This window comes from Dipodomys merriami, unplaced genomic scaffold (assembly GCF_024711535.1).
Source record: "Dipodomys merriami isolate MVZ:Mamm:240054 unplaced genomic scaffold, mDipMer1.0.p SCAF_22, whole genome shotgun sequence".
Classification (NCBI taxonomy): Eukaryota; Metazoa; Chordata; class Mammalia; order Rodentia; family Heteromyidae; genus Dipodomys; species Dipodomys merriami.
The window spans coordinates 19,416,863-19,442,194 of NW_027203604.1; the positions used below are offsets into that span (position 1 = coordinate 19,416,863).

General features: G+C 43.5%; 1 protein-coding gene across 1 annotated transcript; it reads left to right on the plus strand.

Annotated features, from left to right (window-relative positions):
• The first annotated feature begins 3,571 nt into the window (after positions 1-3,571).
• LOC138834844 (cytochrome P450 3A9-like) lies at positions 3,572-24,616 on the plus strand. Its single transcript, XM_070033610.1, has 14 exons — positions 3,572-3,771; positions 5,831-5,924; positions 7,007-7,059; positions 7,779-7,878; positions 8,583-8,696; positions 8,956-9,044; positions 9,879-10,027; positions 11,764-11,891; positions 13,363-13,429; positions 14,779-14,939; positions 16,919-17,145; positions 20,336-20,498; positions 22,643-22,723; positions 24,077-24,616. Exons 1-14 carry the CDS (start codon positions 3,701-3,703, stop codon positions 24,089-24,091), a joined length of 1,512 nt encoding a protein of 503 aa, XP_069889711.1. The 5' UTR covers positions 3,572-3,700; the 3' UTR covers positions 24,092-24,616.
• Positions 24,617-25,332: the final 716 nt, after the last annotated feature.

A 25,332-nucleotide genomic window follows, 5' to 3' on the forward strand; every position in this document is an offset into this window, starting at 1 on the left:
AGCCCCAGAGACAATCAGAGGCAGCAGGGAGTCAAGTCAAGCAGGAACTCCTTTATTACCACACAGCAAGCACTTTTTTTTAAAGCAAAAGACCATGTGGCATGGGAGGGGAGGAAAAAAAAACCAATCACTGTAAAGGTCACACCCTATCATGAACCTAAGCTTCCAGGAGCTGTTGAACATAAACAAACCGGGGTCTGCATACTCAACTCCCTCTTAGCGCCATCTTTGCTGCCCGTGTGCCCTACACTGCTCCATCCCTGGCACTGTACCCAAGGCATTTATTCACTGGGCCCTGAATTAAGATGAATAAATGCACTGGTGCTAGTGGCTCACATCTGTCATCCCAGCTACTCAGGAGGCTGAGCTCTGAGGATCACAATTTATAGTGGTGGGCAAGAAAGTCCATGATACTTTTACCTCCAATGAGCCCCCAAAAGGCCAGAAGGTGAGCTGTGTCTCAGGCAGTAGAGCACCAGCTTTCAGAAAAGGAAAAAATATAAAATAGGTGTATGCATTTATTCACCTGGCGTTTCTCCCTGGAGAGGCTTCATCCAAAGGTGAATGCCTATCACCCTGGAGACTTCAGGCTGTTCCACAAGCTCCCAGGGGAAGAAACTGAACCCAAAGTTCTGGTTGGGAATTAACACATTTTACCAAGGAGACATCAGCTTAGTAACTTTCCATTGCTGTGACAAAACACCCAAGAGAAACCATGTAAAGGAGAAAATGTTTTTGTTTTTTTTTTGAGGGAATCCGTTCCCATAGACCGAGGCAGGACTGAAACCCCATGGTGGAATGAAGTGTTCAATTCATGGTAGTTTGGAAGGAGAAAGAAGGAAAGAGAGAGGGGGGAGAAGAGAGAGAAAAGAGAGGGGGAGAGATGAGAGGGGAGAGAGAAAGACAGAAAATAGAGATGAGAGAAAGACAGACAGAGATGAAAGAGAAAAGAGGTGGCGAAGCTCATCACTGTGGTGGGCAGCTGGATCTCCTTGGGGATCAGCATAAATTGAAGAAATAAACATCCCTACTCACCTTTTGGGAAAACCAATAGGATCACACATGAGAGTAAAGCGTTGTACTTCTGAAAATACAAATCTTAACCCTCCCATTGACCTGAGTGAGGACTATAGCTCTTTAGATGAAAGGATCCCCTTCCCCAAAGGGAGACTTAAAGGATTAGTGTCTGAGCCTCTTCCTCATGGAGAACATGATCCCAGACACCCCAGCTCTGAAGAACCAGCCCAGACACGAATTCATCAAGTCCTGTTCATTCTACAATTCCATCATAGAGAATATAAGCTCTAAGACCTGGAGCAACTGTATTGATTTTCTTTCTTTTTTTTTTTTTGCCAGTCATGGGGCTGGAACTCAGAACCTGACACTCTTGTTAGCTTGCTTGCTTACTCATTACTTACTCATACTTGCTTACTCATCTGCTATACTCCCAACTCAGACATTTGTTGGTTAGAGACAGTGTTTCACGGATTTTGTGCCTGGCTGGCTTCAAATTGCAAACTTCCAGGAGTCAGCTTCCTGAGTAGGCAGGATTATGGGCATGAGCCACTGGTGCCCAGCTTTTTTTTTTTTTTTTTTTTTGGTGGTTATTTGAGCTTTCCTCAGAGACTCAATGCTCAGCGAAGGCCATAGACCCAGCTCAGATCTGCACAGAGTAAATGTCAGGAATGACAATAAATGTGGTAAGTAACTGGGGAAGTGAAGGAAGGAGTAGAAAGAAGGCCTTATCAGATAGGAATGAACATTGGAAGTGGCACTGTGGCCCAAAGTAGTGGAGTGCTAGTCATGAGCACAAAAGCTCAGGGATAGTGCCTAAGCTCTGAGTTCAAGCTCCACAACTGATAAAAAGAAAAAGAAATTTAAAAAATATATATAGAGAGAGCTGGGCTCCAGTGGTTCATGCCTGTAATCCTAGCTGAGATCTGAGGATCATGGTTTGAAGCCAACCCCAGAGAAAAGTCCATGAGACTCTTATCTCCAACAAACTACCTAGAAAAAGCCAGAAGTGTTGCTGTTGCTGAAGTGGTAGGGTGCTAGCCTTGAGCAAAAAGAGGCTCATGGACAGTGCCAAAGGCCCTGAGTTCAAGTGCCAGAGCTGGCACAAAACAAAAAACAAAAAAATAAAACAAAACCAACAGCAGCAAACAAAACATCTCCTATGCATAGTTAGACATTTCTCAGCCTTTCAACTCCAGACTTAGAAAACTCCAGGATTGAGATATCCTGTCTGCGTACTAAGAAACTGTTATCATGAAATTTGTTTCCACCTTGGAAAATTTTCTTGTAATGTTCATTTTGAACTAATTTTCCTGGATAAACATCATCACATGGATGTGTGTACTGATGTGATCAAATACAAAGTTGGAAAAAAAGGAAAAAAGTGAAAAGAGGGAGAGATGAGAAGGCAGGAGAGAGACAGTGAGAGAGATATAAGGAAAGAGAGGGAAAGAGATAAAGGAGAGGGACAGAGAGCAAAGAGCTTGAGGGAGAGATGAGAGTGAGAAAGAGACAGCGATGCAAAGAGAGGAGAGGGAGAGAGAGGAGAGACAGACACACAGACAGAGCGAGACAGTACTGATGCAATGCTGCCCAGCATTGTCTTCCCACACACAGGCCCCATCTCCTGGCCCCCATCCAGCTGAAACCTCACCATGGTGTTGGAGTCCTCTCGGCCAAGCCCCTCAGCAATCTATGATGAGAACTGAGCATTCAATGAGTCTTTAGGGGCAACCTCACATCCAATCTGAAATTGCTGGGTAAACCTGGTATTTCCTAGGCCAAATGATTCGATAGAGTGAGTATCAGTTTCTGCCAGAGGAAGAAGGGAAACAAGGAAGTATATATGTACCCAGATGAAAAGTTTTCTATTTCTTTTGTGTTTTAGGAACTTTGAGGCCTTATCTGTCACCTGACCCTTCATTTCTCAGATTAAGTAGATATAGCATATAGGTAATAAAGGTCATGAGCCAGTATTATTCTTATACAACTAGTTGTGACATCTCTCCCATCAGGGACCTAGGATCAGGGAGGGTCACAAGTAATGATTGCTCCTTGCAACCTAGCTCTTTTTGTTTGTTTGAGACTAGGATTTTATATTAGTATCTGACGCTTTCACTCATTGGCTGGCACTCTATCACCTGAGCCACACCTCCAACCTCAGCTCCTGGGGTTTACTCTCTACCTGTGGAAAACTTACCCATTCTTCAAAGAACAAACCGTGTCAGCAGAAAAGCTGCAACCATAAACACCTGTAGATGTTGTTTATTTGGGGGAAGTTTCAAGTATTTTGGAATAAGATCCACCTTGGAGATAAGAGCTTAGAGGAGTGAATGCCTGCACTTCATTTTCTAGCAAACAATTGTAACCTTCGGCCCTAATGATTGCATTTATTTACTGGTACATTTATCAAATGTGAAGCCAAAGTTCAAAGTAGCACATCCATGATTCTTTGTCCACTTCCAAAAGTGACACCTGTTGTACCCCACAGGTGTGGGCACAGATAAGTTTTCTACTGTCTGTGCCATCAGCCCCGCCTCCTCTCCCAGCCCATAAACTGCAGGAGCCTCAGCTCCCTCATCAGAGCTGGGCACTGAGAGGAGCTCAGCAGAGTCCACTCTGCAGCCAGCACAACCCAGAGCTGAAAGGAAAAATCAGAGGAGAGAATTACCGGACGAGAGTGACCATGGACTTGATCCCCAACTTTTCCCTAGAAACCTGGGTCCTCCTGGCTACCAGCCTGGTGCTCCTCTATCTGTGAGTAACTGTCTAGACTCTGCTCCTCCCACCACCCTCTAACCTAGGATTCAGAGTGAGGATTACTATGGTCTGTTATTGGGAAGATTTGAAGAGAAGAAGGAATGGGAAAGCTCAAGAGTCAAATTTAACCTACACCTTATGAGGTTATTATTTATCCTGTAGAGATCCAATGAGAGAGTTAATAAATATTCTTCTTTCATGGAACTCTCAAATTTCTGTGTGGAGGGGGAAGTTTACTGGCATTGTTTGGAAAGGATCTCAAAGTTGATGTTTGGGCCAGAAATAATGACTCAAATTCAACAGAAACAGTATTTGAACAACTGATCCCCCTTGAAGAGATCTCAGGATACTTGGGATAGACAGTCTTTATTGTTTGTTCATTTTGATACTGGACCTGGGGGTTGAATTCAGGGCCTGGGCACTGTTCTTGAGCTTTTTTGCTTAAGGCTCTCATTCTACCATGTGATCCACAGCTCCACTTCTGAATTTTTTGGTGGTTAATTGGAGAGAAGAGTCTTACAGCCAGGTACTGGTGGCTCACGCTTGAAATCCTAGCTACTCAGGAGCCTGAGATCTGAGGATTGAGGTTCAAAGCAAGCCTGGACAGGAAAGACTGTGAGACTTCAATTATCCCAAACTGGAAGTGGCACTGTGGCTCAAATGGGTAGAACATCAGACTTGAGCAAAAAGAGCTCAGAGACAGTCTCTAGTCCCTGAGATCAAGCCCAAGACCTCAAAAAAGAGTCTTATAGACTTTCCTGTCCAGGTGGCTTCAAACCACAGTCCTCAGATCTCAGTATCCTGAGTAGCTAGGATTACAGACGTGAACTACCAGATGCCCATCTACATATAGAGCTTACAATTTGCCTTATAAGCACATTGTTTTACTTCATTTTCTGTTATTTTTGAACAAACATACATTAGTATGGGGTTTTTATTATGATAATTTCATACATTGGTATAATGAACTCTGAACGTATTTACTTCCTCCATCCTAGCCTCTCTATTCTCCTCCCTCTATCTTTTCAAACAATGTTTACTGCATTCATTGTGTTATCTTTACACACACACACACACACACACACACACACACACACAATCTAACACGTGTAACACATGTGTAACACCTTCCAGTGTTCTTCATTCCTCAGTATCCTTCCTTCCTTCCCCATTCCACAAATGCCCCCAGATAATCCTCCTTTTATTTATGTCCTATTATTATTGCTATCATTTTCATCTTCATCATCACCACCATCATCATCACCTTCATCATCATTATCATCATGATCATTTCACAGATGAGCAATAGCATGCAATAGTTGGCTTTCATAACGTGATACATCTTACCCAATAGGAGGATGCTTTCCCATTCTATTTTCCTCTAAATGACATAATTTCCACTTAGCACAGTAATATTCCATAGTGTGTGTGCATATGATTATCTGTTCATTGGTTATTGTGCACTTGGTTGATTCTAAGTTTGGCTATTGTCAATAGAGCTGCAATAAGTGTGCATAAGCAGGAATCTCCCTTGTATATTGATATTCCTCTCCAGCAGGCTATCTTAATCTTTCTGTGGAGGTGAGAAGGAAGAAGGTAAGCCAATAATGAAAAACAACACCCAGGTAGGATTTAGGAGGATGCAATGAATATTCCTCTCCTTTAAGGTCAGAGCTCCAAGCCCCACTTCTGATTCCTGGCTGTCCACATCAAATGACGCATGGAAATGAAAGGACTTGGAAAATTCTAGTTTGAATCTACAAGATCACTCAAAACAAGGTTGTAGATTTTTCCAACTATCCACTGTAGGTTGGGGAGCCTAAAGACTCCAGCTACTTTTAGCTCGTTTTTGTCATGTTTGGAGCTGTAAGAAAGGAAGTGAAGAACAAGGGTCATCATTGCCATTTGAGTTTCTTGTTATCACTCACTACATGTTGGCATCTCAATTTGACTGTCCTACTTCTTAAGTTAGTAACTGGCTACCCTTCATGGGTACAGGATGTGTGTACATATGTGTGTGTATCTTTATGATCTGGATTTCTTTGAATATTTATAGATATGGGACCTATCCACATAGGGTTTTTAAGAAGTTGGGAATTCCTGGCCCGAAACCTCTGCCCTTTTTTGGAACTATTCTTGGTTATCGTAAGGTGAGTGTTGTTTCAGCTCTACATTTTACTTTTTCTGGTTGCAAACTCTGGTTCCTTTCCATTTATAAAGAAGTGCTGACTTTCAAAAGCTGTGTGTGCTCCCCTAGAGTATGGCCAGATGTACTGCAGGACTCTGTGTCCAGCCGTCCCAACTATCCACTGGGCATCAGCAGATCCACTTAAATTTGCAGCATCTTGTCACTCATGTTGAGAACTTGATAGTTAGACTTTGTGAACACCAAGGATTTTTCTCCCTAGCAGCGCCAATTCCAGAAAGGGTCCCTCATAGCCCTTGGGACTTTTATTTACACAGTTAACATACCACAATTGAGAATTCCCACCAGCAAGGTTTCTTTTTTCTTTCCTCTCCCTTTCTTTTGTCACCTTCAGAAGTAAAACCTCAGAGGAAATGTTTAAATTGTGGTGTATTATGGGTAGAGGTGGCATCACTCTTATCTTTTCTTATTGAGCAAGTTCCCTTTGCCTTCACTTGCACTCTGACTTCTGCCGGAGTCTTACATTAATTTTCTATGCCAGAAGAGGTGACTTGAACATCCCACCTCCAGGGACCTCATTTGTAAACAAGAAACAAGTTGCATGAGGAGATGAAAGATAAAGGTTGGACATGCTGGGGGCTGGAAATGTGGCTTAGTGGTAGCGTGCTTGCCTAGCATGCATGAAGCCCTAGGTTCGATTCCTCAGCAACACATAAACAGAAAAAAGCCAGAAGTGGTGCTGTGGCCAAGTGGTAGAGTGCAAGGCTTGAGCAGTAAGCTCAGGGAAAGTGCTCAGGCCCTGAGTTCAAGTCCCAGTACTGGCGAAAAATAATTGGACATATCAGCTGGGCACTGTGGCTCACATCTACAAGCTTAGCTACTAGAGAACCAAGGACCCAGGAAATGCAGTTTGAAGCCAGCCCAGCTCCCCACTCCCCCTCCGCCCCCCACCCCTGCCAAATCTTGTATGAAAGGCAAATTGAAGTGATATACTGTATGTACAAACTTGTTCTAGAACTTGATCAGAGAGAATGTACTTGGATGAGGTCTTAAACAAGTAATAGCTACCTTTATTTCTCTTCCCAGGGTGTTATAGTTTTTGATGTGGAATGTTATAAAAAATATGGAAAACTCTGGGGGTAAGTAATCTGGAAACTTCCGTGGGGTAAATTGGTGAAGATTAGACAATCTTGAGCCACACTGATGAATTGAGCCTCTTGAGCCACACTGATGAATTATGAATTCTAGTGGAGGCTTTTCCTTATGAAGATCTCACCTGTGACCAATATTTGTATATGTACGTGTTGTGACAGTCCTGGAGCCTGAGCTCAGGGCCTGGTCACTGTCCCTGAGCTTTTTCACTCAAAGCTAGCACTTGTCCAGTTGAGCCACTTCTGGCTTTTTTTTAGTGGTTAATTGGAGATAAGACTGTCATAGATTTTTCTGCTTTGAGCCATGTTCCTCAGATCTCGGCTTCCTGATTAGCTAAGATTATAATCATGAGCCACCAACACCCAGCACTACACAAGTTCTTTAAAGTGAGTAGAATGAAGTAGAGAAAAAAGATATTGTGCATAATTCTATGAAAAAGTCTTAGCTTAAAACTAAATGAGGAGAATGTGAGGGAAGTGGTATTTATTGTCTTTAGGTATCTCCTCTGTGCCTCAGCCATATTGGCCTTCATTTTGTGGAACCCTGTGGCTTATGTCTTCAAAATCCCTAGCTTTGAATGAGGGGTTATTATTGACATGTGTTGAGGAGCTTGAGGTGTGATCATGGTCTGGATTTCTTTGTCCTGGCTCCAGGTGCAGAGCCTGGCTGGTTAGGTTTTTCACTCAGCTGTGTTTGGCACACACAGGTTGTACAATGGTCCACAGGCTGTGTTGGCGATTACAGACCCAGACATGATCAAAACAGTGCTGGTGAAAGAATGTTACTCTACCTTCACAAACCGCTGGGTAGGCATCTCCTCCCACTCCCCCTTTTAAAACACATCTTAATATTTATAAAAAGTAGATATTCATCCCGTATATATCATGAATAATTATAAGCTCTGGGGAAAGGGAATGAAGAATGTTGAATGGACTAATATTGATGAAGTTACCTTGTGCTCCTGCTGGGTGCCAGTGGCTCATGCCTGTAATCCTAGCTACTGAGGAGGCTGAGACCTGAGGATCACAGTTCAAAGCCAGCCCGGGCAAGAAAGTCCATGAGGCCAATTAACCACCAGAAAACCAGAAGTGGTGTTGTGGCTCAAGTGGTAGAGAGCTAACCTTGAGCTGAAGTGCTTTCGGACAGTGCCAGGTCCAGAGTTTAAGCCCTATGACCGAAAAAAAAAAAAGATACATCGTGCTCATGAGTCAAGATGTTGGATTAAAACCCTTCTGTTTATAATGATAAATAAGATAATTAATACATTAGATAATTAATATATAAGATAATTAGTAAATAAGTGGATGAATCGATAAAGTCGTATTTAGAATCTGAAGTCTTGGCCTCACATGGACCTAGACATTTGGGAGAAATGTTTGTTGAGTTTCTTACAGAGGACCGACTGCTCACATAGTTCTTTAAATGCTGCCAATTCACCAATTTTGTACAACTGTGCAAGGTCTTCAAACTGACGGAGCAGAAAAAATCTGGGTTTTTTTTTGGAGCCTAGGTTTTTGGCCCAGTGGGATTTATGAACAAATCCCTCTCCTTCTCTGAGGATGAAGACTGGAAGAGAATAAGAACATTGCTTTCCCCCACCTTCAGCAGTGTGAAACTAAAGGAGGTAATCAAACCTGAGAACGTGGTGCTGGAATATTCCAGAATGAGTAGGGGGATAAGCAAACAGTCAGATGAGAGTCCTTTTCCAAGAGGACATCCGCTAAGGCTGAACCACCTGGAAATGGTGTTCTGTCCATATGACCTGCAGTTCCACAGTTTCTCATAAATGGGGTGTCGTGTTTCATCTTTTGGGGCAAGTGGGAAGGAGTAATGGCCGCTGGGATTTAAGTCTTCTCTTTTAACTTATCTTGTTTTGTACCTAGATGTTCCCCATCATCCGTGAGTTTTCTGATGGGTTGGTGAAAAACCTGAGACCACAAGCAGAGAAAGGCAAACCTGTGGCATTGAGAGAGTGAGTACTTGTTGAGCACTGGTAGCTCACACCTGTAATCCTGGCTACTCAGGAGACTGAGACCTGAAGGTTGTGGTTCGATGCCAGCCCAGGCAGAAAAGTCTGTGAGACTCTTATCTCCGACAAACTATCATCAAAAAAGCCAGAAATGGAGCCGTGGCTCAAGTGATAGAGTTCAAGGCTTGAGTAAAAGAAGTTCAGGGACAGCATCCAGCTCTAGGACAGAGAGCAATTGACAATGAGAGAATGACAGAGAGAGAGAGAGAGAGAGAGGGAGAGAGAGAAGGAGAGAGAAGGAAAGGGAGAGGGAGAGAGAGAGAGGGAGAGAGGGAGAGATAGGGAGAAGGAGAGAGAGAGAGGGAGAGAGAGAGAGAGAGAGAGCAACAGAAGGGAGAGGGAAGGAGGGAGATCATTACTGCACCAGTGACCTGCCCAAGCCCCAATCTATTGTCTATTACAATCCATCACTATCTACTACAATCTATTATCATCCCACATAGCATTTGTACTATGTGATTTGTCTGGTGGGGTGGGGTAGTCTGTTTTCTGAGACTGAGTTCCTTGAGCTCCCAGGTGAGGCTGATCCACCCAATTTTCCATAACCAGAGTTGTGGAACCATTGGTGATCAGTAAAGATCTTGGAGAAGAGGCAGGGGGATGGGCAGGGAAACTGGACCCTTCCAATGAGCCCTCAGGCAATTTTGACAGAGAACAGTTTGTGACTTTCTTGTCCTGACACAGGAATTTGCTCCCACTTTTTGCTGCCCATGTATCAGAAAGGAAGGGGGGGGAGAAATGCAAGATTTAATTGTCCTGTGTCTTTTTCTACTTTAGCATCTTTGGAGCCTACAGCTTAGACGTGATCACTGGGACATCATTTGGGGTGAACATCGATTCTCTCAACAACCCACAGGACCTCTTTGTGGAAAAAGTGAATAAGATCCTAAAATTGGGTTTCTTTCATCCAGTGATTTTCTCAGTAGGTTCGTGAATCTCTCTGTCTCTGTCTCTCTCTGTCTCTCTTTCTCTGTCGCTCTCTCTCTCTTCTTTGTTAAAAAAGAACCACTTCCTTGATATGTAATTCATTCATACATGTAAGTATCTCACTTAAACTGTATAACTCAATGACTTTTCCCACTACATTTAAAGGTATGTGTGGTCATTACCACTGGTAATTGCAGAACATTTTGTCATCAGAAACCCTGTACCAGGCTGGGAATGTGGCTTAGTGGTAGAGTGTTTGCCTATCATGCATGAAGCCCTGGGTTCAATTCTTCAGTACCACATAAAGAGAAAAAGCCCGAGAGTGGCATTGTGTCTCAAGTGGTAGAGTGCTACCTTTGAGAAAAAAAATTCATGGACAGTGCCCAGCCCTGAGTTTGAGCCCCAGGACTGGCAAAACAAAACAAACCAAAAACCCTGTGCTCTGGTTGGGTGCCAGTCACTCATGCCTATAATCCTAACTATTCTGAAGTCTGAGATCTGAGATTGTGGTTTGAGGCCAACCTGCGGAAGGAAAATCTGTGAGACTCTGATTTCCAAATGGAGCTATGGCTCAGTGGTGGGTCACCTGCCTTGAGGAAATAAAAACAAGAGAGAGTGCCCGGGCCCTGAGTTCAAGCTCCACTAATGATGAAAGAAAGTGAGAGAGAGGAAGAAAGAAAGAAAGAGAGAGAGAGAGAGAGAGAGGGAGGAGGGTGGGTGGGAGGGAGGGAGGGAGGAAGGAAGGAAGGAAGGAAGGAAGGAGAGAGAAGGGGAAGGAGGGAGGAAAAAGGAGGAAGGAAGGAAGGAAGGAAGGAAGGAAGGAAGGAAGGAGAGAGAAGGGGAAGGAGGGAGGAAAAAGGAGGAAGGGAGGAAGGGAGGAAGGAAGGAAGAAAGGAAGGAAGGAAGAAAGGAAGGAAGGAAGGAAGGAAGGAAGGAAGGAAGGAAGGAAGGAAGGAAGGGAGAAAAGAAAGGAAAGAAGGAACCCTATACCTTTTGTTTTTCTTTGGTCAGTCTTGGGGCTTGAACTCTGGGTCTGGGCACTGTCCCTCTGCTCTTCAGCTCAAGGCCAGTGCTTACCACTTGAGCCACAATGCCATTTCCGGTTTTCTGGTGGTTAATTGGAGATAGGAGTCTCACGGAGCCGGGCGTCGGTAGCTCACGCCTGTAATCCTAGCTACTCAGGAAGTTGAGATCTGAGGATCTCGGTTCAAAGCCAGCCCGGGCAGGAAAGTCTGTGAGACTCCTATCCCCCCCCCCCAAAAAAAAAACACTAGAAAACTGGAAGTGGCACTATGGCTCAAGCAGTAGAGCGCTAGCCTTGAGCTGAGGGACAGCACCCAGGCCCAGAGTTCAAGTCCCATGACCAACAACAACAACAAAAAAAAGAGTCTCATGGATTTTCCTGCCCAGGCTGGCTTTGAACCGTGATCCTCAGATCTCAGCCTCATGAGTAGCTGGGATCACAGGCGTGAGTCACCAGTGCCCGGCATGCTGTACCTTTATAGCTGTCTACTCTTCTACACCTCTCAGGCCTGAAAGATCACTTACCTATTTTCTCACTGTCTGTTCTGGACACTGTCTATAAATGAGTCTGGCTTCTGTGTTATCCTTAAATTTTCATCCATCTTGAGGCATGTATTGGTATCTCTTTTTATGGCTGGATAAAATTCTGTGATGTAGACAGCACATTTTGTATTTTCATCATGTGTTTATTTCTTCTTACTTTCCCCTGTAGTACTCTTTCCATTCCTTCTACCCGTTTTTGAGGCATTAAATATCACCATATTTCCAAAGGATGCTACAGATTTCCTAAGAGCTTCTGTAGAAAGGATGAAAGAAAGTCGCCTCAAAGACAAAGCAAAGGTAAAAGCTGCTGATGGTTACTTAACCTGTTCATGGTTCAAAGGTTATTTGGCTCTAATGTATGTTTTATATAACTATCCTTTTCTAAAGTTAGATAGAAAACTCTAGGTTGAGATTAGGAATTCTTAGATTGGAAGGGAGAATGAAGAAAATAGTTGGGAATGGAGATACAAATTTATCAGAAAAAAAATAATTTAAAATTAAATAAGTGCCAGGGACCTGTGGCTCATGCCTGTAATACTCTCTAATTAGTGTGCTGAGATCATATCTGAGGATCTCAGTTCAAAGCCATGTTGGGCAGGAAAGTCAGGGAGACTCTTCTCTCCAAGTAGCCAGAAGTGGCTCAAGTGATACAGTGACAGCCTTGAATAAACAAGTAGAGAGACAGACACTAGGTGCTAAGTTTAAGTCCCAGTAAACACACACACATACACACACACACACACACACACACACACACACACACACACACACACACACACACACACACACACACACAGAATTATTTTATTTCCAAACTTCACATTGGCTATTTCAGGCCATCTATTGTAGTGTGTCTAATTTAAATTTCAGCCCCTGAAGGCCTGTCTGAGTATCTGATTTATACAGCTTAGACATCACAACAAGGATGTCTGTAAGGCAATACTGGGTTCCTTCAGGGATCACTGAAAAATTTGTAACATTTCAGAATGGTTTCCAGAAGCTTTTTCTAAACCCATCGATTACCTGTGAAAATGGCAAGAGTTTAATCTGTGGGACTATCCAAAAAGAAGTATGTGCACAAAACAAAAGATTGAAGTTACAAAGGAGGAGGCAACAATGCTTGATAAGAAATGTACTCACTATCTTGCCCATGTAATTGTAACCCCTCTGTATGGTATTTTCACAAAAAAAAGAAGATTGAAGTCCACTGTTGTTTGTGAGCAAACAGATGTGATGGGAAAAGAAGCCAGATTCTACCTGGGCCAGGAGTCCAAGTTCAGAAAGCAGAGAAAGTCAGAGCTGGGAAGAGCAAAGACCAAAAGCTGTTGGTCAGAACAGCTTCCAAATTTTATGGTTGGGTATTCCCATTCACTAGTGATTCAGGCAATCTTAAAAAGATTTGTGGCCAGGCATCAGTAGCTCACACCTGTGGTCCTTGCTACTCAGGATGTTGAGATCAGATCTAAGGATCACAGGTTGAAGCCAGCTTGGGCAGGAAAGGCTGTGAGACTTTTATCTCCAGTGAACCACCAGAAAACAGGAAGTGGCTCTGTGTCTCAAAGTGGTAGAATGGTGGCCTTGAGCAAAAGCTCAGGGACAGCACTCAGGGCCTGAGTTCAAACCCCACAACTGACTCAAAAGAAAAAGAAAGAGAAAAAAAGACGTATGGAGTTACATGGGACATATTCACAGACGCTCTGCTCTTCTGATTTACTTCTCATTTCATGGGTGATCTTCTGCCTTTGAAATCTGTCTGTCTTCTTTCCAGAACCGAGTGGATTTACTGCAGCTGATGATTAACTCCCAGAATTCCAAAGACATGGAGTCCCACAAAGGTAACAGGGAATCTTTTGGGGTCTACTCACAAGGGAAATGTGAAGTCTGTTTTCCACATAGAGGCATGTTTATTGAAGAATTTCAGAAAGGCCCACACTCTGCTTTTATAGATGGTAGCCAAAGGGAATTGCATTCTTAGTACCATGACCTTACATATTACATTTATATTCAGGTTCCAGTGGCTCATGCCTGCCATCCTAGCTACTCAAGAAGGTGAGTTGTGATTATCACAGTTCAAAGCCATATCAAGTAGGATCACGAGACTCTGATCTCCAATAAACCACCAAAAGGCCACAAGTGGATCTATAGCTCAAGGGGTAGAGCCTTAGCCTTGAACTAAAAGATTAGGGATGGAGCTCAGGCCCTGAGTTCAAGCCCCAGAAATGGCACACACACACACACACACACACACACACACACACAATTATTCTCTTCCTATCGTCATTTATTTATTCTCTCATGTTTGTTCACTGAAAAGCTTTTCAGGTGGCCTCCTGAGTCCTTTCTTCTCCATATATTTAAGTACATGGTATTTTAGAGAAATTGTAGCTTCATAGACAATTGAGCTGAAAGCAAAAAGATTTTCCATACACTCCTGTATGAATAACCTCTTCTCTTAACATCCATCCATATAATATTGAATTATTTTTTTGTGTCCAGTCCTGGGGCTTGAACTCAGGGCCTGGAAACTATCCTTTAGATATTTTGCTCAAGGCTGGTGTTCAACCACTTGTACCACAGCTCCAATAATGGCTTTGGGGTGGTTAATTAGAGATGAGAGTCTGTGGACTTTTCTACCTAGGCTGGCTTTAAATTTCAATCCTCAGCTCTCAGCCTCCTGAGTAGCAAGGATTACAGGAATGAGCCACCGGAACCTGGCAGCATATTGATTTCGGCACTCTAAGATCCTTATAGATCCCTTAGATCCTTAAATGTGCTTCAAATGGAAAGGATCCCTCCATGTTCTTTCTATTGTTATTAGGACATACTACTTGTACAAAGGGGTTTTGTTGTGATGTTTCCATATGTGCACGCAATGTCCCTCAATCAGGCAGATGGGGTCACACTGCTCTGGTGGCACCTGTTAGATAGAATATGGTCTCTTAAATGACCCAGCTCTAAGTGGCAAAAATGGAGAACACAGACAAAATGGGCAATGGTAATGCAGACCTTTGGGAAACTGGATTGAACTTAGTTTGTCTCTTTAGCTCTTGTCAAATGTGGTGACTAGGTGACATTACCTTGCTTTTCTATGTCTTATCCTTAGGTATTAGTGGTCTTATAAACCATGATTGTGGCATTGTGTACTGACTTCATTGACCTAAAATGTATGTTTCTTTTCCTTTAGGTCTCTCTGACCTGGAGCTAGCAGCCCAATCAATTATCTTTATTTTCGCTGGCTATGAGACCACCAGCCTCACTCTTTCTTTTGCTATGTATCTATTGGCCCTTCACCCTGATGTCCAAAAGAAGCTGCAAGAGGAAGTTGACAGGACTTTACCCAATAAGGTGAGGGCAAGGCACCTGGGGAGGGCAGGAACTGATGAGGCATTACAAGTACATCCCCTTATCACTTCTGGTGAGGAATTCTGTACAATGTAAGCATGGAAGGCTTCTATTTTGGAAGCATTTGAAGAGAAAAATGAAAGAGGGTGGAGGAAAAAAGGTATTAAGTGTTCCTCAAAGAAATAAAAGATCTTTGTAAAAAGCTCATTTTTCCAACTGGCTCATGCCTGTAAGCCTAGCTACTTACGAAGCTGAGATGTGAGGATCACGGTTCAAGGTCAGACAGGCCAAGAAAGTTGATGAGACTCTTATCTCCAATTAACCAAAACACTGAAAGCAATAGGCTTGGGCAAAAGAAGCTCAAACCCAGCACCCAGGCCCAGGCCCAGACTTTAAGCACCAGGAGTGGCAGAAAAAAAAAAAGGCAAAAATCTCATGGCAGAGAAGTATAAGCACATATGAACTAAGTATTTAGATGCTGATAGGTGCTAGACGTGCTGTGCTCATACCAGGATGGACTTGGCTAGGCTGCACAGGGTGACTCAAGACTCAGTCTCCTGGGTCAGAGTTAGAGTTGAGGAAGCTAAGCTATGACCCCGGGCATCTGGCATCTAAGCTGATCTTCATTAGAGCACAGAGTGGCAACCACACATTGTCACTCTGTGCTCACATCTTTGACAACACTGAGATTCTGTGGGCAGCTGGACTGGCAGTCAGTAGGGTACACGGCCTCCTCTTCTGAGCCCGCAGTCAAGCTCTGAAGGAACAACAATGGACTGGTCCAGCAATGAGGATGGGGCTGAGTCTGTGCATTTGTATCCTCTTTAGAACTTTTACTAGAACTGAAAGTCTATGTCCTGATAGAGTCTTGTTTGTTCGTTTATTTATTTATTGGGTCTGGTCGTGGTGCCTGAACTCTGGGCCTGGGCGCTGTCCCTCAGCTCTTCAGCTTAAGGCTAGCGCTCTACCACTTGAGCCACAGCTCCACTTCCGGCTTTTTTTTTCTTTTTGCTTATGTGGTACTGAGGAATCGAACCCAGGGCCTCAGGCATGCAAGGCAAGCGCTCTACCACTGAGCCACCTTCCCAGCCCTAGTCTTGTTTTTTTTAAACCATATCATTATTTTCAAGTCTTTTTTTTTTTTTTTTTTTTTTTGTCGGTCGTGGGGCTTGAACTCTGGGCCTGGGCGCTGTTCCTCAGCTCTTCAGCTCAAGGCAAGTGTTCTACCACTTGAGCTACAGCGCCACTTCTGGTTTTCTAGTGGTTTATTGGAGATAAGAGTCTCACGGTCTTTCCTGCCCGGGCTGGCTTTGAACCGCGATCCTCAGATCTCAGCCTCCTGAGTCTCACGGTCTTTCCTGCCCGGGCTGGCTTTGAACCGCGATCCTCAGATCTCAGCCTCCTGAGTAGCTAGGATTACAGGCGTGAGCCACCAGCGCCCGGCTTATTTTCAAGTCTTACAAAGGACTAATTCCTCCCTTGGTTAATTAAAGACTTGTATATGAAATATACTTGCATAAAAATAAATATATGTGATATAATGTCTTCATGTGTGTTGTATAATTACAAATGTGGCCATGTGGCTATTTTAAATAAACAGAACAGGAATTCTTTTTTCTAAACACCATAACCTCTGTTCTCTCTCTGGTGAGCTGTAACACTGACTTTGGTGTATTTGACTAGAGGGTCATTGTCTTCAGCTTTTGGTCACATTCCCTCACCAGAGAAAGAAAAGCAGTACAGGACAACAATGAGCGTAGGTCTGGGGATGTACTCCCATAACCCTCCCTCCTATTTGTGTCTTTCCATGTACCATCGAGCAGATCCTACGACTTGGTCATTAGTTAAACACCTTGTGAAAGTTAAGGTTCTTTACCAACTGGAGTTATTCTTCAAAGCTCCTAACAGCACTGACAGAATTGCATTGAGTTCAGAGTGTATCTCAAACTTGAAATGAGGAAAATGTGTTCCTCCCTTGCCAGGCACCTATCACCTATGATGCCGTGATGGAGATGGAGTATGTGGACATGGTGGTGAACGAGGTTCTCAGGCTGTACCCCATTGCTGGCCGACTTGAGAGGGTCTGTAAGGCAGATGTGGAAATCAACGGAGTGGTTATTCCCAAAAACACCGTGGTGATGGTACCAATCTACGCTCTTCAAAGGGACGCCAGGTACTGGCCAGAGCCTGAGGAATTCCGCCCTGAGAGGTAAGCTGGCTGGGGGGAAAGGCACCTTCCCCAACACGGTGGCTTCTAGCACTTTGCATGGTCTCATGCTATAGAAAGCATAGTGTTCCTGTTCAATGATTCACACTACTGTCTTTATCTTCAGCAATTTTTTTAATATCACAAGCATAACAAATTTGGATAAAAACTTGTAAAAATGGACCAGAAAAGGGGATACTAAGTCTCAAGTCTAGAAATAATAATTTGTTAGTGATGTGGTATATATATTCTTAGGAGCACACTTTTTTTTCTGTTGGTCATGGGGCCTGGAACTGTCCCTGAGCTCTTCAAGGTGAGTGCTCTATCACTTGAGCCATGCACCACTTCTGCTTTTCTGGTGGTTTAATTGGAGATAAGTCTCATGGACTTCCCTGCCCAGGCTGGCTTTGAATCATGATCCTCAGATCTCAGCCTCCTGAGTAGCTAGGATTACAGGTGTGAGCCACTGGTACCTGGTTAGACGCACACTTTTATGCATATAATTGTACTGTATTTTATTTTATTTTTTTTGTTGTTGTTTTGTTGGTCATGTTGCTTGAACCCAGAACCTGGACACTGTTCCTAAGCTCTTAGGCACTCAAGGCTAGTGCTCTACCACTTTGAGCCACAGAACCACTTCCAGTTTTGTGGAGATAAGATCTCCTGGGTTTTCCTGTGGGTGCTGGCTTTGAGCCATGCTCCTCAGATCTCAGCCTCCTAAATAGTTAGGAGGACAGGCATGATTTTCCAGCACCTAGCTGGATTTTATTTTTAAAGAAGTGCGGTTAGTATTATGCTCACCTTTGGTCCTCTGCTCCACCCAGGCCTGAGCCCCTCCCATCCCTAGAATTCCCGCCATACACCTGGCCCCTCCCTCTCTCCGCCCAGATCCACCGGGGCTCCCACCCACCTCACTTCCGACCCTTAGACCCCTCCTGCTAGCTGGATGATGACGGAGGCCATGTGCTCCCTCGTGGGGGAAATATGGCTCCTCTCATAAACCTTATAATAATCTTTCTCCGGTGCCTGCCTGCCTCTGCATGGTCCCCTGGGATGGATGGGATGGATCCCTTCATTCTGCCTGTAAGGCCACCTGGGCCTTGGTGGACTAGCTGAGCCCCACCTCCGCCATCTAACAGAAATCTTGGCCAAGTGCCCAGAATTTGCAGCTAGGGCCTACGGTGGCCAAGGGCACTGACGGGGCCCCCTCCCCCATTGGTAGCCCATATGGGGATAGGCTCCCCGGTGGATTTGCTCCACCCTCCACTTCAGAAGGGGGTCTGACCAGCTGCCCTAGGACCCATCCTGAGATCCTACACTCTGGTCACCAGAGGGCCACCAGTGTTCCTGCTTGCCTCTGAGTGGTCCCCTGGGATGGGTGTGAGGCATCCCTTCAAGTGCTTTCTTAGTAATTTATAGTCTTCACTGTCTCATGTTAATATATTACACACACACACCACACACACACACAGAGGTAGATGGATGGATCTACAGAGGAAAGACTGAATGATTACAGAGGGATATAATTTACACCTGTATTTCAGCCACTTGTGGATCAAACATCTTGCAAAATATGGAACAGTATCAAATATATACAACAATATTGAATATATACCAAACAGTAAAATAAAAGTATTTTACCAAATTTATATTACAGAGTACCTATAAGAAATCCAGAGGTATTTTAAAGTATATGCTAGCATATATTTAAAGTCTTTTGCAAATAGTCTGCCATTTCTTAACAGGGCCTTGAGCATCTACAGATTATGTTTTGTTTGGATGTTGCCACTAATCCTCATAGAAAGGGCAAAGTGTGTCTGCGTGTGTGCGTGTATGCACATGGGTGCATGGATGGGTGTGCACAACGATTTAGGATGATTGTATGCTTCTGCCATTGTTTGTTCTATGCTCTCTGCATTTAGGTGTTTGGGTATTTTATTCCCTCTGGTTTTCTGTGCTATCCCCTTTAGCTGTCTAAATCTACTTGCACCTCCCCACCTCCCCCCCCCCCCATACACCACAGTTTAGGAAACATACTCATCTCCCACTGATTAGTCATTGGTCCTGATCCTCCAGGATGATCACGGAAGTGAGGCTGGGCCTGATGGTTCAGGCAGCCTCACTGAATCCAAAGGAGACAGTGGGTCCCCATGGCACTTCTTCAGGTGGGTTGATTGAGCCAGCGCTTCTGGAAATGTGGCGCCAGGGGCAGGCTTTGGGTACAGTTACAGTCTAGAAAATAGCTTCATTGTTGTGTTGGTAAACAACAAATGGAATTTTAAAATCAAAAGATGTACGACCTTGACCTCAAATATCTCAGAACTGGGCTCTTCCTGGTGGCAGAGGCCTTCTCTTGTGGGCCGTGCTGTCTTGTAGAGCCAGCATGAATGTGCCCCTTGCTCTGGTTGAAGGAGGGAGAAGAAATCAAACTGCAGATCAGAGAACTCTCTGCTCTCTATGCTGCCTGCAACTGCAGTGCTGCTTGTAAATGAGTCACTTCTATGTCCCCACACATCTCAACCAGACTGGAAATGCTTCTAGGGTGAGGGCATAGGACAAGGTCTATAGCTTACAATTCTTTTGTTGTTGGTTAGGCATTTTTAAAATATAATTTCATTGTTGTTACTAAGATGTTGTACAACAAGGCTACATTTCCTAAGTCAGATGATGAGTACATTTCTTTTGCTGTAATGGTGGTGATGGTATTTGTTTTTATGTTTGGCTTTTTTTCTTTTTAGAGGCAGTGCAAAAAAGAAGGAAGGAATGGCAAATTAATGCAATCATGGTATTCAGTGTGTGCTATAGCTTACAGGTCTTACAGCAAAACCACATGGGAGCCAGGGGCTGGTGGTTCACTCCTGTAATCCTAGCTAGTCAGGAGACTGAGATCTGAAGATCATGGTTCAAAGCTAGCCCAGGCAGGAAAGTCTGTGAGATTGTTATCTTCAGTGAACCATCAGAAAACAAGAATTGTCACTGTGGCTCAAAGTGGTGAGATAGCCTTGAGCTGAAGAGTTCTGGGACAGAAACCAGGTCCTGAGTTCAAGCTCCACAACTGACAAAAAATCAAACCGAATTCTAGCAGGATTTCACTCAGCAATCCTACCTTGTACTGTTTAGAGCAGTCTGAAGTTCAGCCACAAATAGCTGGGTTCTTGAAGTGTTCATGTTTTCCCCACTTTCGTTGTTTCAGGTTCAGCAAGAAGAACAAGGAAAGCATCAATCCTTACATCTACATGCCCTTTGGAGCTGGGCCTAGAAACTGCATCGGCATGAGGTTCGCTCTCATGAACATCAAACTTGCTCTTGTCAGACTCATGCAGAATTTCTCCTTCCAACCTTGCAAGGAGACCCAGGTCAGTATACTTCCTAAATGAACAATATTTTATGGTAGTTGTTGAGGGCCGAATATGGGGGCTTGAACTCAGGCCCTCACACTCTCCCCTGAGTTGTTTGCTCAAGGCTGGTGCTGTACCACTTGAGCTACACCTCCACTTTCCAGCTTTTTGCTGGTTAATTGGAGAAGAGAATCTTAGGGATTTTTACTATCCTCACTAACTTTATAAAGTATCATTTCAGCCTCATGATTAGCTAGGATTATAGGCATGAGCTACGGCAACTGGCTTTGTGGGATATTTGTGGGCGGTTTTTGCTTTATTGCTTTTTAAATTGAAAGGCCTATTGTCAGACAAGTATATACTTGTTCATCTTTTAATATTTAAACCAAAGAATCTTTATTAGTGTTGCAATTAGTCCATTTCCTGGATTTCTCAATTTGGGAACCAGATCTTTCTTTGATAAAATCGAAGAAGGAAGCTGATGTCCACTCAGTGCAGATTAGGATGTCATGGCTCTGCTGAGGGTCTTGACCTGAGTGCATTTGAACTTCTTGCCATCTGGAGTCAGGATGCATGATTGTGACCTATAATGATACTGTGATTGCCATATTTGAAAGGGTTCTCCTCTGCCAGAGCTTCCAAAGGCTTCCAAAGGACGTGCTTATTTCCAAGGGTCATATATTTAAAATTCTGATCTTGCTTTATAGTGGGATTCCTGCATGGGAGATCAGACGTAGATAGATAGATAGATAGATAGATAGATAGATAGATAGATAGATAGACAGACAGACAGACAGACAGATAGATAGATAGATACAAAGACAGACAGACAGACAGACAGACAGACAGACAGACAGACAGACAGACAGACAGATAGATAGATAGTTTCTACTTCACATATGGATTTGGGGCAGCTGTGTCACTTTCCTGTGCAAACCAAGCAACTTAGCTATAAGAAAAAGTGGCCACCAGTATACTTGAGATGGGGCAGATGCTCTGCAGGTCCCCAGAGAATCTGTTTTCCACCTGGAGAGTGTTCTTCTTCATAACAGCGTGCATGTCTTCCCTGTTCTGGGATAGGCAGACTGCCCCACCACCACTGAAAGACCTACTCACAATATGGAGTATTTAATGCAGCACTCAGAAATTCCCTATTTCCAACTATGCTGGGCAGTCAAAGAAAATGTTAGAAAAGTAAAAAGAAAGGGAATGAGGGAGGGAGGAAGAAAGGAAGGCAGGCACCAATTGCTCATACCTGTAGTCCCAGTTACTCAGGAGATCTGAAGATCAAGGTTGGAAGCCAGCACAGGAAGGAAAGACCATGAGACTTTTGACTCTTATGTCCAATTAACTACTGAAAAGCTTGAAGTAGAGCTGTAGCTCAAGTGGTAGAGTGCTAGCCTTGAGCAAAAAGCTCAGGGACAGTGCCTAGGCCCTCAGTTCAAGTCCAGGACCCCTGAGCCCCACACACAAAAATATTGGTTCAAATGGAAGAAGTGACTGGATTATTTAGAATTTGAGGACTGTTTTTGTAATTGAAATGTATAATACTTTCTCAGGATTATCTTGACAGATCCAACAAATCCAAAATGAAACTTTTTATGAGTTTTTAAAAATATCTTTCCTTAATGGCTAAGAATCTGATTTAAATTTTGTGTTTTAGTTTGCCGGTCCTGGGATTTGAGCTGAGGACCTAGGTGCTATCCCTGAGCTTTTTCCCACAAGGCTTGTGCTCTACCACTTGAGCCACAGATCTACATCCAGCTTTGGCCTTATTAACTGAAGAGAAGAGCCTCATGAACTTTCCTGGCTGGGCAGGCTTGGAACTGTGATCCTCGATCTCAGCCTCTTGAGTAGCTATGGTTTACAGGTGTGAGCTACTAGTACCTGGCTGGTTAAACTTTTTAAAACTCACTCATTTTAAAAATCATATCAGTAAAGTAATATAACATAGATATCTATGTTTCCAGTGAACAGATGAAAGAATACTTTTCCTACCCCAGTCTTGACAGATTTTAACCAATGAGCAGAAATAATTCAAGACAGGCAAAGTCAAAACTTGTTGTCAATTATTATTACCTTTAATGTATCTTTTTCTTTGCTGCTGTGGTTGGAGGTACTAGGTTCATCACTTTCTTGTTGTTTTTCTTTCACTGTTGCAGATTCCTCTGAAATTAAGTGGTAAAGGACTTCTTCAACCAGAAAAACCCATTGTCCTAAAGATTGTGTCAAGAGATGGGACCGTAAGTGGAGTATGATTCTCTGCAAAGATTTTTCTGCTGTGTTTTCCATGGACATTGTGTCCAGGAGCACTAGAAAATGGATTGATTGTGTGTGGAGAAAAAAGAACCAGTCAGAAATAAAGCCAGGTCTGGCCTTCTCAGTAAATTTGTGATTAGCAATTCTGGACATTTTCAAGCTTGTTCAATGGCTGTGTGGGCTTTTATCTACTGGGTGCTATAAAGGAAGTGACTTCTGGTTCTCACAGGAGTATTGCTCTCTCCTATCATCATTCCGTTCTCGACCATAGGCATTTATCACTAATCTTATCAACAATTAGGAAGAGGAGAGCTCTTGTGATAACGCTGTTGGCAAAGGTCTATCTCCAATGTTTTATTTGCATCATTCTTTTTTTGGGGGGAGAGGGGGGTCCGGTCGTGGGGCCTGAACTCTGGGCCTGGGCGCTGTCCCTCAGCTCTTCAGCTCAAGGCTAGCACTGTACCACTGAGCCACAGCACCACTTCCAGCTTTTTTCTTTTTGCTTATATGGGGCTGAGGAATCGAACCCAGGGCCTCAGGCATGCAAGGCAAGCGCTCTACCACTGAGCCACCTTCCCAGCCCCATTATTTGCATCATTCTACTATGTGTATTGTGTTGAGAAAGTTAATAACTTCCTTCGGCAAAGAGTATGATTATGAGGCCTCCACCCACATGAGGGGCTGATTGAGGATCTTCCATTTTTATCATCAGAACCAGTGATTTCATAGGGTCTGTTTCAAGTCTCCAATTAGATTATTCATCATCCACAGGGTTAATCTGCTATGTTCTTCCTCATTGAAGGTGTATTGCTCGTCTGATGCTACCATTTCTAAGTTCATGTTTTTTGTTTTTTGGTTTTTTTGGGTCCGGTCCTGGAGCCTGAACTCTGGGCCTGGGCACTGTCCCTCAGCTCTTCAGCTCAAGGCTAGTGCTCTACCACTTGAGCCACAGCGCCACTTCTGGCTTTTTTCTTTTTTCTTATGTGGTGCTGAGGAATCGAACCCAGGGCCTCAGGCATGCAAGGCAAGCACTCTACCACTGAGCCACCTTCCCAGCCCCTAAGTTCATGTTTTTGTACCACTCTACTGAGATGTGTTGTATTGGTTTTGGTATAATGTTTCTATCTCATCTCCCCCAGTATTCCTTTGTGCTCCATTTTCACCTCCCCACTGTGTTAATACAATGAACACTGAATAAAAATAGCTGCTTGGTTAACTGATTGGACAGCAATGTTAAAATCGCTCACTTATTTCTAATTGTATCCTTTTTTCCCTTCCCTTCCCTTGTTTGTTTTTGTGCTTTCTCTTTCTGTTTTCCTTCTTTCCTCATAATTTAGTCCCAAAGCTTCTAGAGCACACCAAGGAAGTGGGTACACCTTGCAATGGAGAAGGGTGTCATGATGGCTTCAAGTCAGACATCAAGTAGAACCAGGAACTCCTCCACATGGAGCGGGGGGCCTGGCCTGGATGTGGGAACCCAAGCAAGGTGAACTGGAACTATGCAGATGGGTAGCCTGGAAAAGGGTAGCCATGGCCTCAAGAAGTTGTGCAAAACTCACGGGAGGTAGACGGGTGTGGAGGAATAGAAGTTGGCCCCATAATGCAGGATAGATCAAATAAGAAAATCTGTGAAAGAAAACAGAGGCTGCACTTATCACTGCTGATGAAGCAAGTCACCTCTTCAAGAGAGAAAGCATGAGAGAGTGGCATAGACTATGGCAGCATACATGTCTGCTTTTCCAGATAAATAGATAGACTGACAGACAGGTATGTTTTTATAACCAAACTTGGGTGCATTATCTATCCATCTACCAACAGTTTTAACTCTGTAAGAGAAAAAATCCAATCAATATTGAACAAATGAACTACACACTCAAAAGAAAAAAATAAAATATTGCAAATGGCTGTTAGTTGTATGAAAAACTATTCAACGTCTTTACTCAACAAGGAAATGTAAAGCAAAACAACAATCAGAATGGCCATTATCAAGAATACAGAATATAAATTGGGCACTGGTAGCCCACACCAGTAATTCCACCTTCTCAGGAGGCTGAGATCTGAGGATTGTGGCTCAAAGCCAGTCAGGTAGAAAAATCCAAGACTCTTATCTCCAATTAATCACTAAAATGCCAAAAGTAGCACTCTGACTGAAGTGGTAGAACACTAACTAGTGGTTGAGCAATAAAAAAAAAGCTCAGGAACAGTACCTAGGCCTGAATTCAAAATTGCAAAACAAACAAACAAACAAAAACAACAAAAAAAATCAAGCATCTCCAAACTGAAAAAAAAAATTTCCAATCCTGCCCTCTTACTGAGTTCATAGTATTAAACAATCAATGTTTAGACTGACTAAAGAAGTTCTCAGGATCCTAAAGAAGACTAGGGGGAAAAAAACAATCAAATTTGGACTGTTTATTTCTGCTACAAAAAAAAACTTAGTGTAAGTTGGGCACCCGTGGCTCACCTGTAATGCTAATTCCTCAGAAGGCTGAGATCTGAGGGTTGCTGTTGGAATCCAGCCAAGGCAAAAAGTGGTCCTGTGGCTCAAGTGTAGAGTGCCCCACCTGTAGTAAAAAAAGAACTCAGGCCTGAG

What these genes read in the sequence shown, in the direction of transcription:
- LOC138834844 (XM_070033610.1), top strand. Translation starts at nt 3,701, where the DNA reads ATGGACTTGATCCCCAACTTTTCCCTAGAAACCTGGGTCCTCCTGGCT. An exon ending in GCCTCAAAGACAAAGCAAAG is followed by an intron (nt 11,892 to 13,362) that starts GTAAAAGCTGCT and finishes TCTTCTTTCCAG; the next exon opens with AACCGAGTGGATTTACTGCA. An exon ending in AGACATGGAGTCCCACAAAG is followed by an intron (nt 13,430 to 14,778) that starts GTAACAGGGAAT and finishes CTTTTCCTTTAG; the next exon opens with GTCTCTCTGACCTGGAGCTA.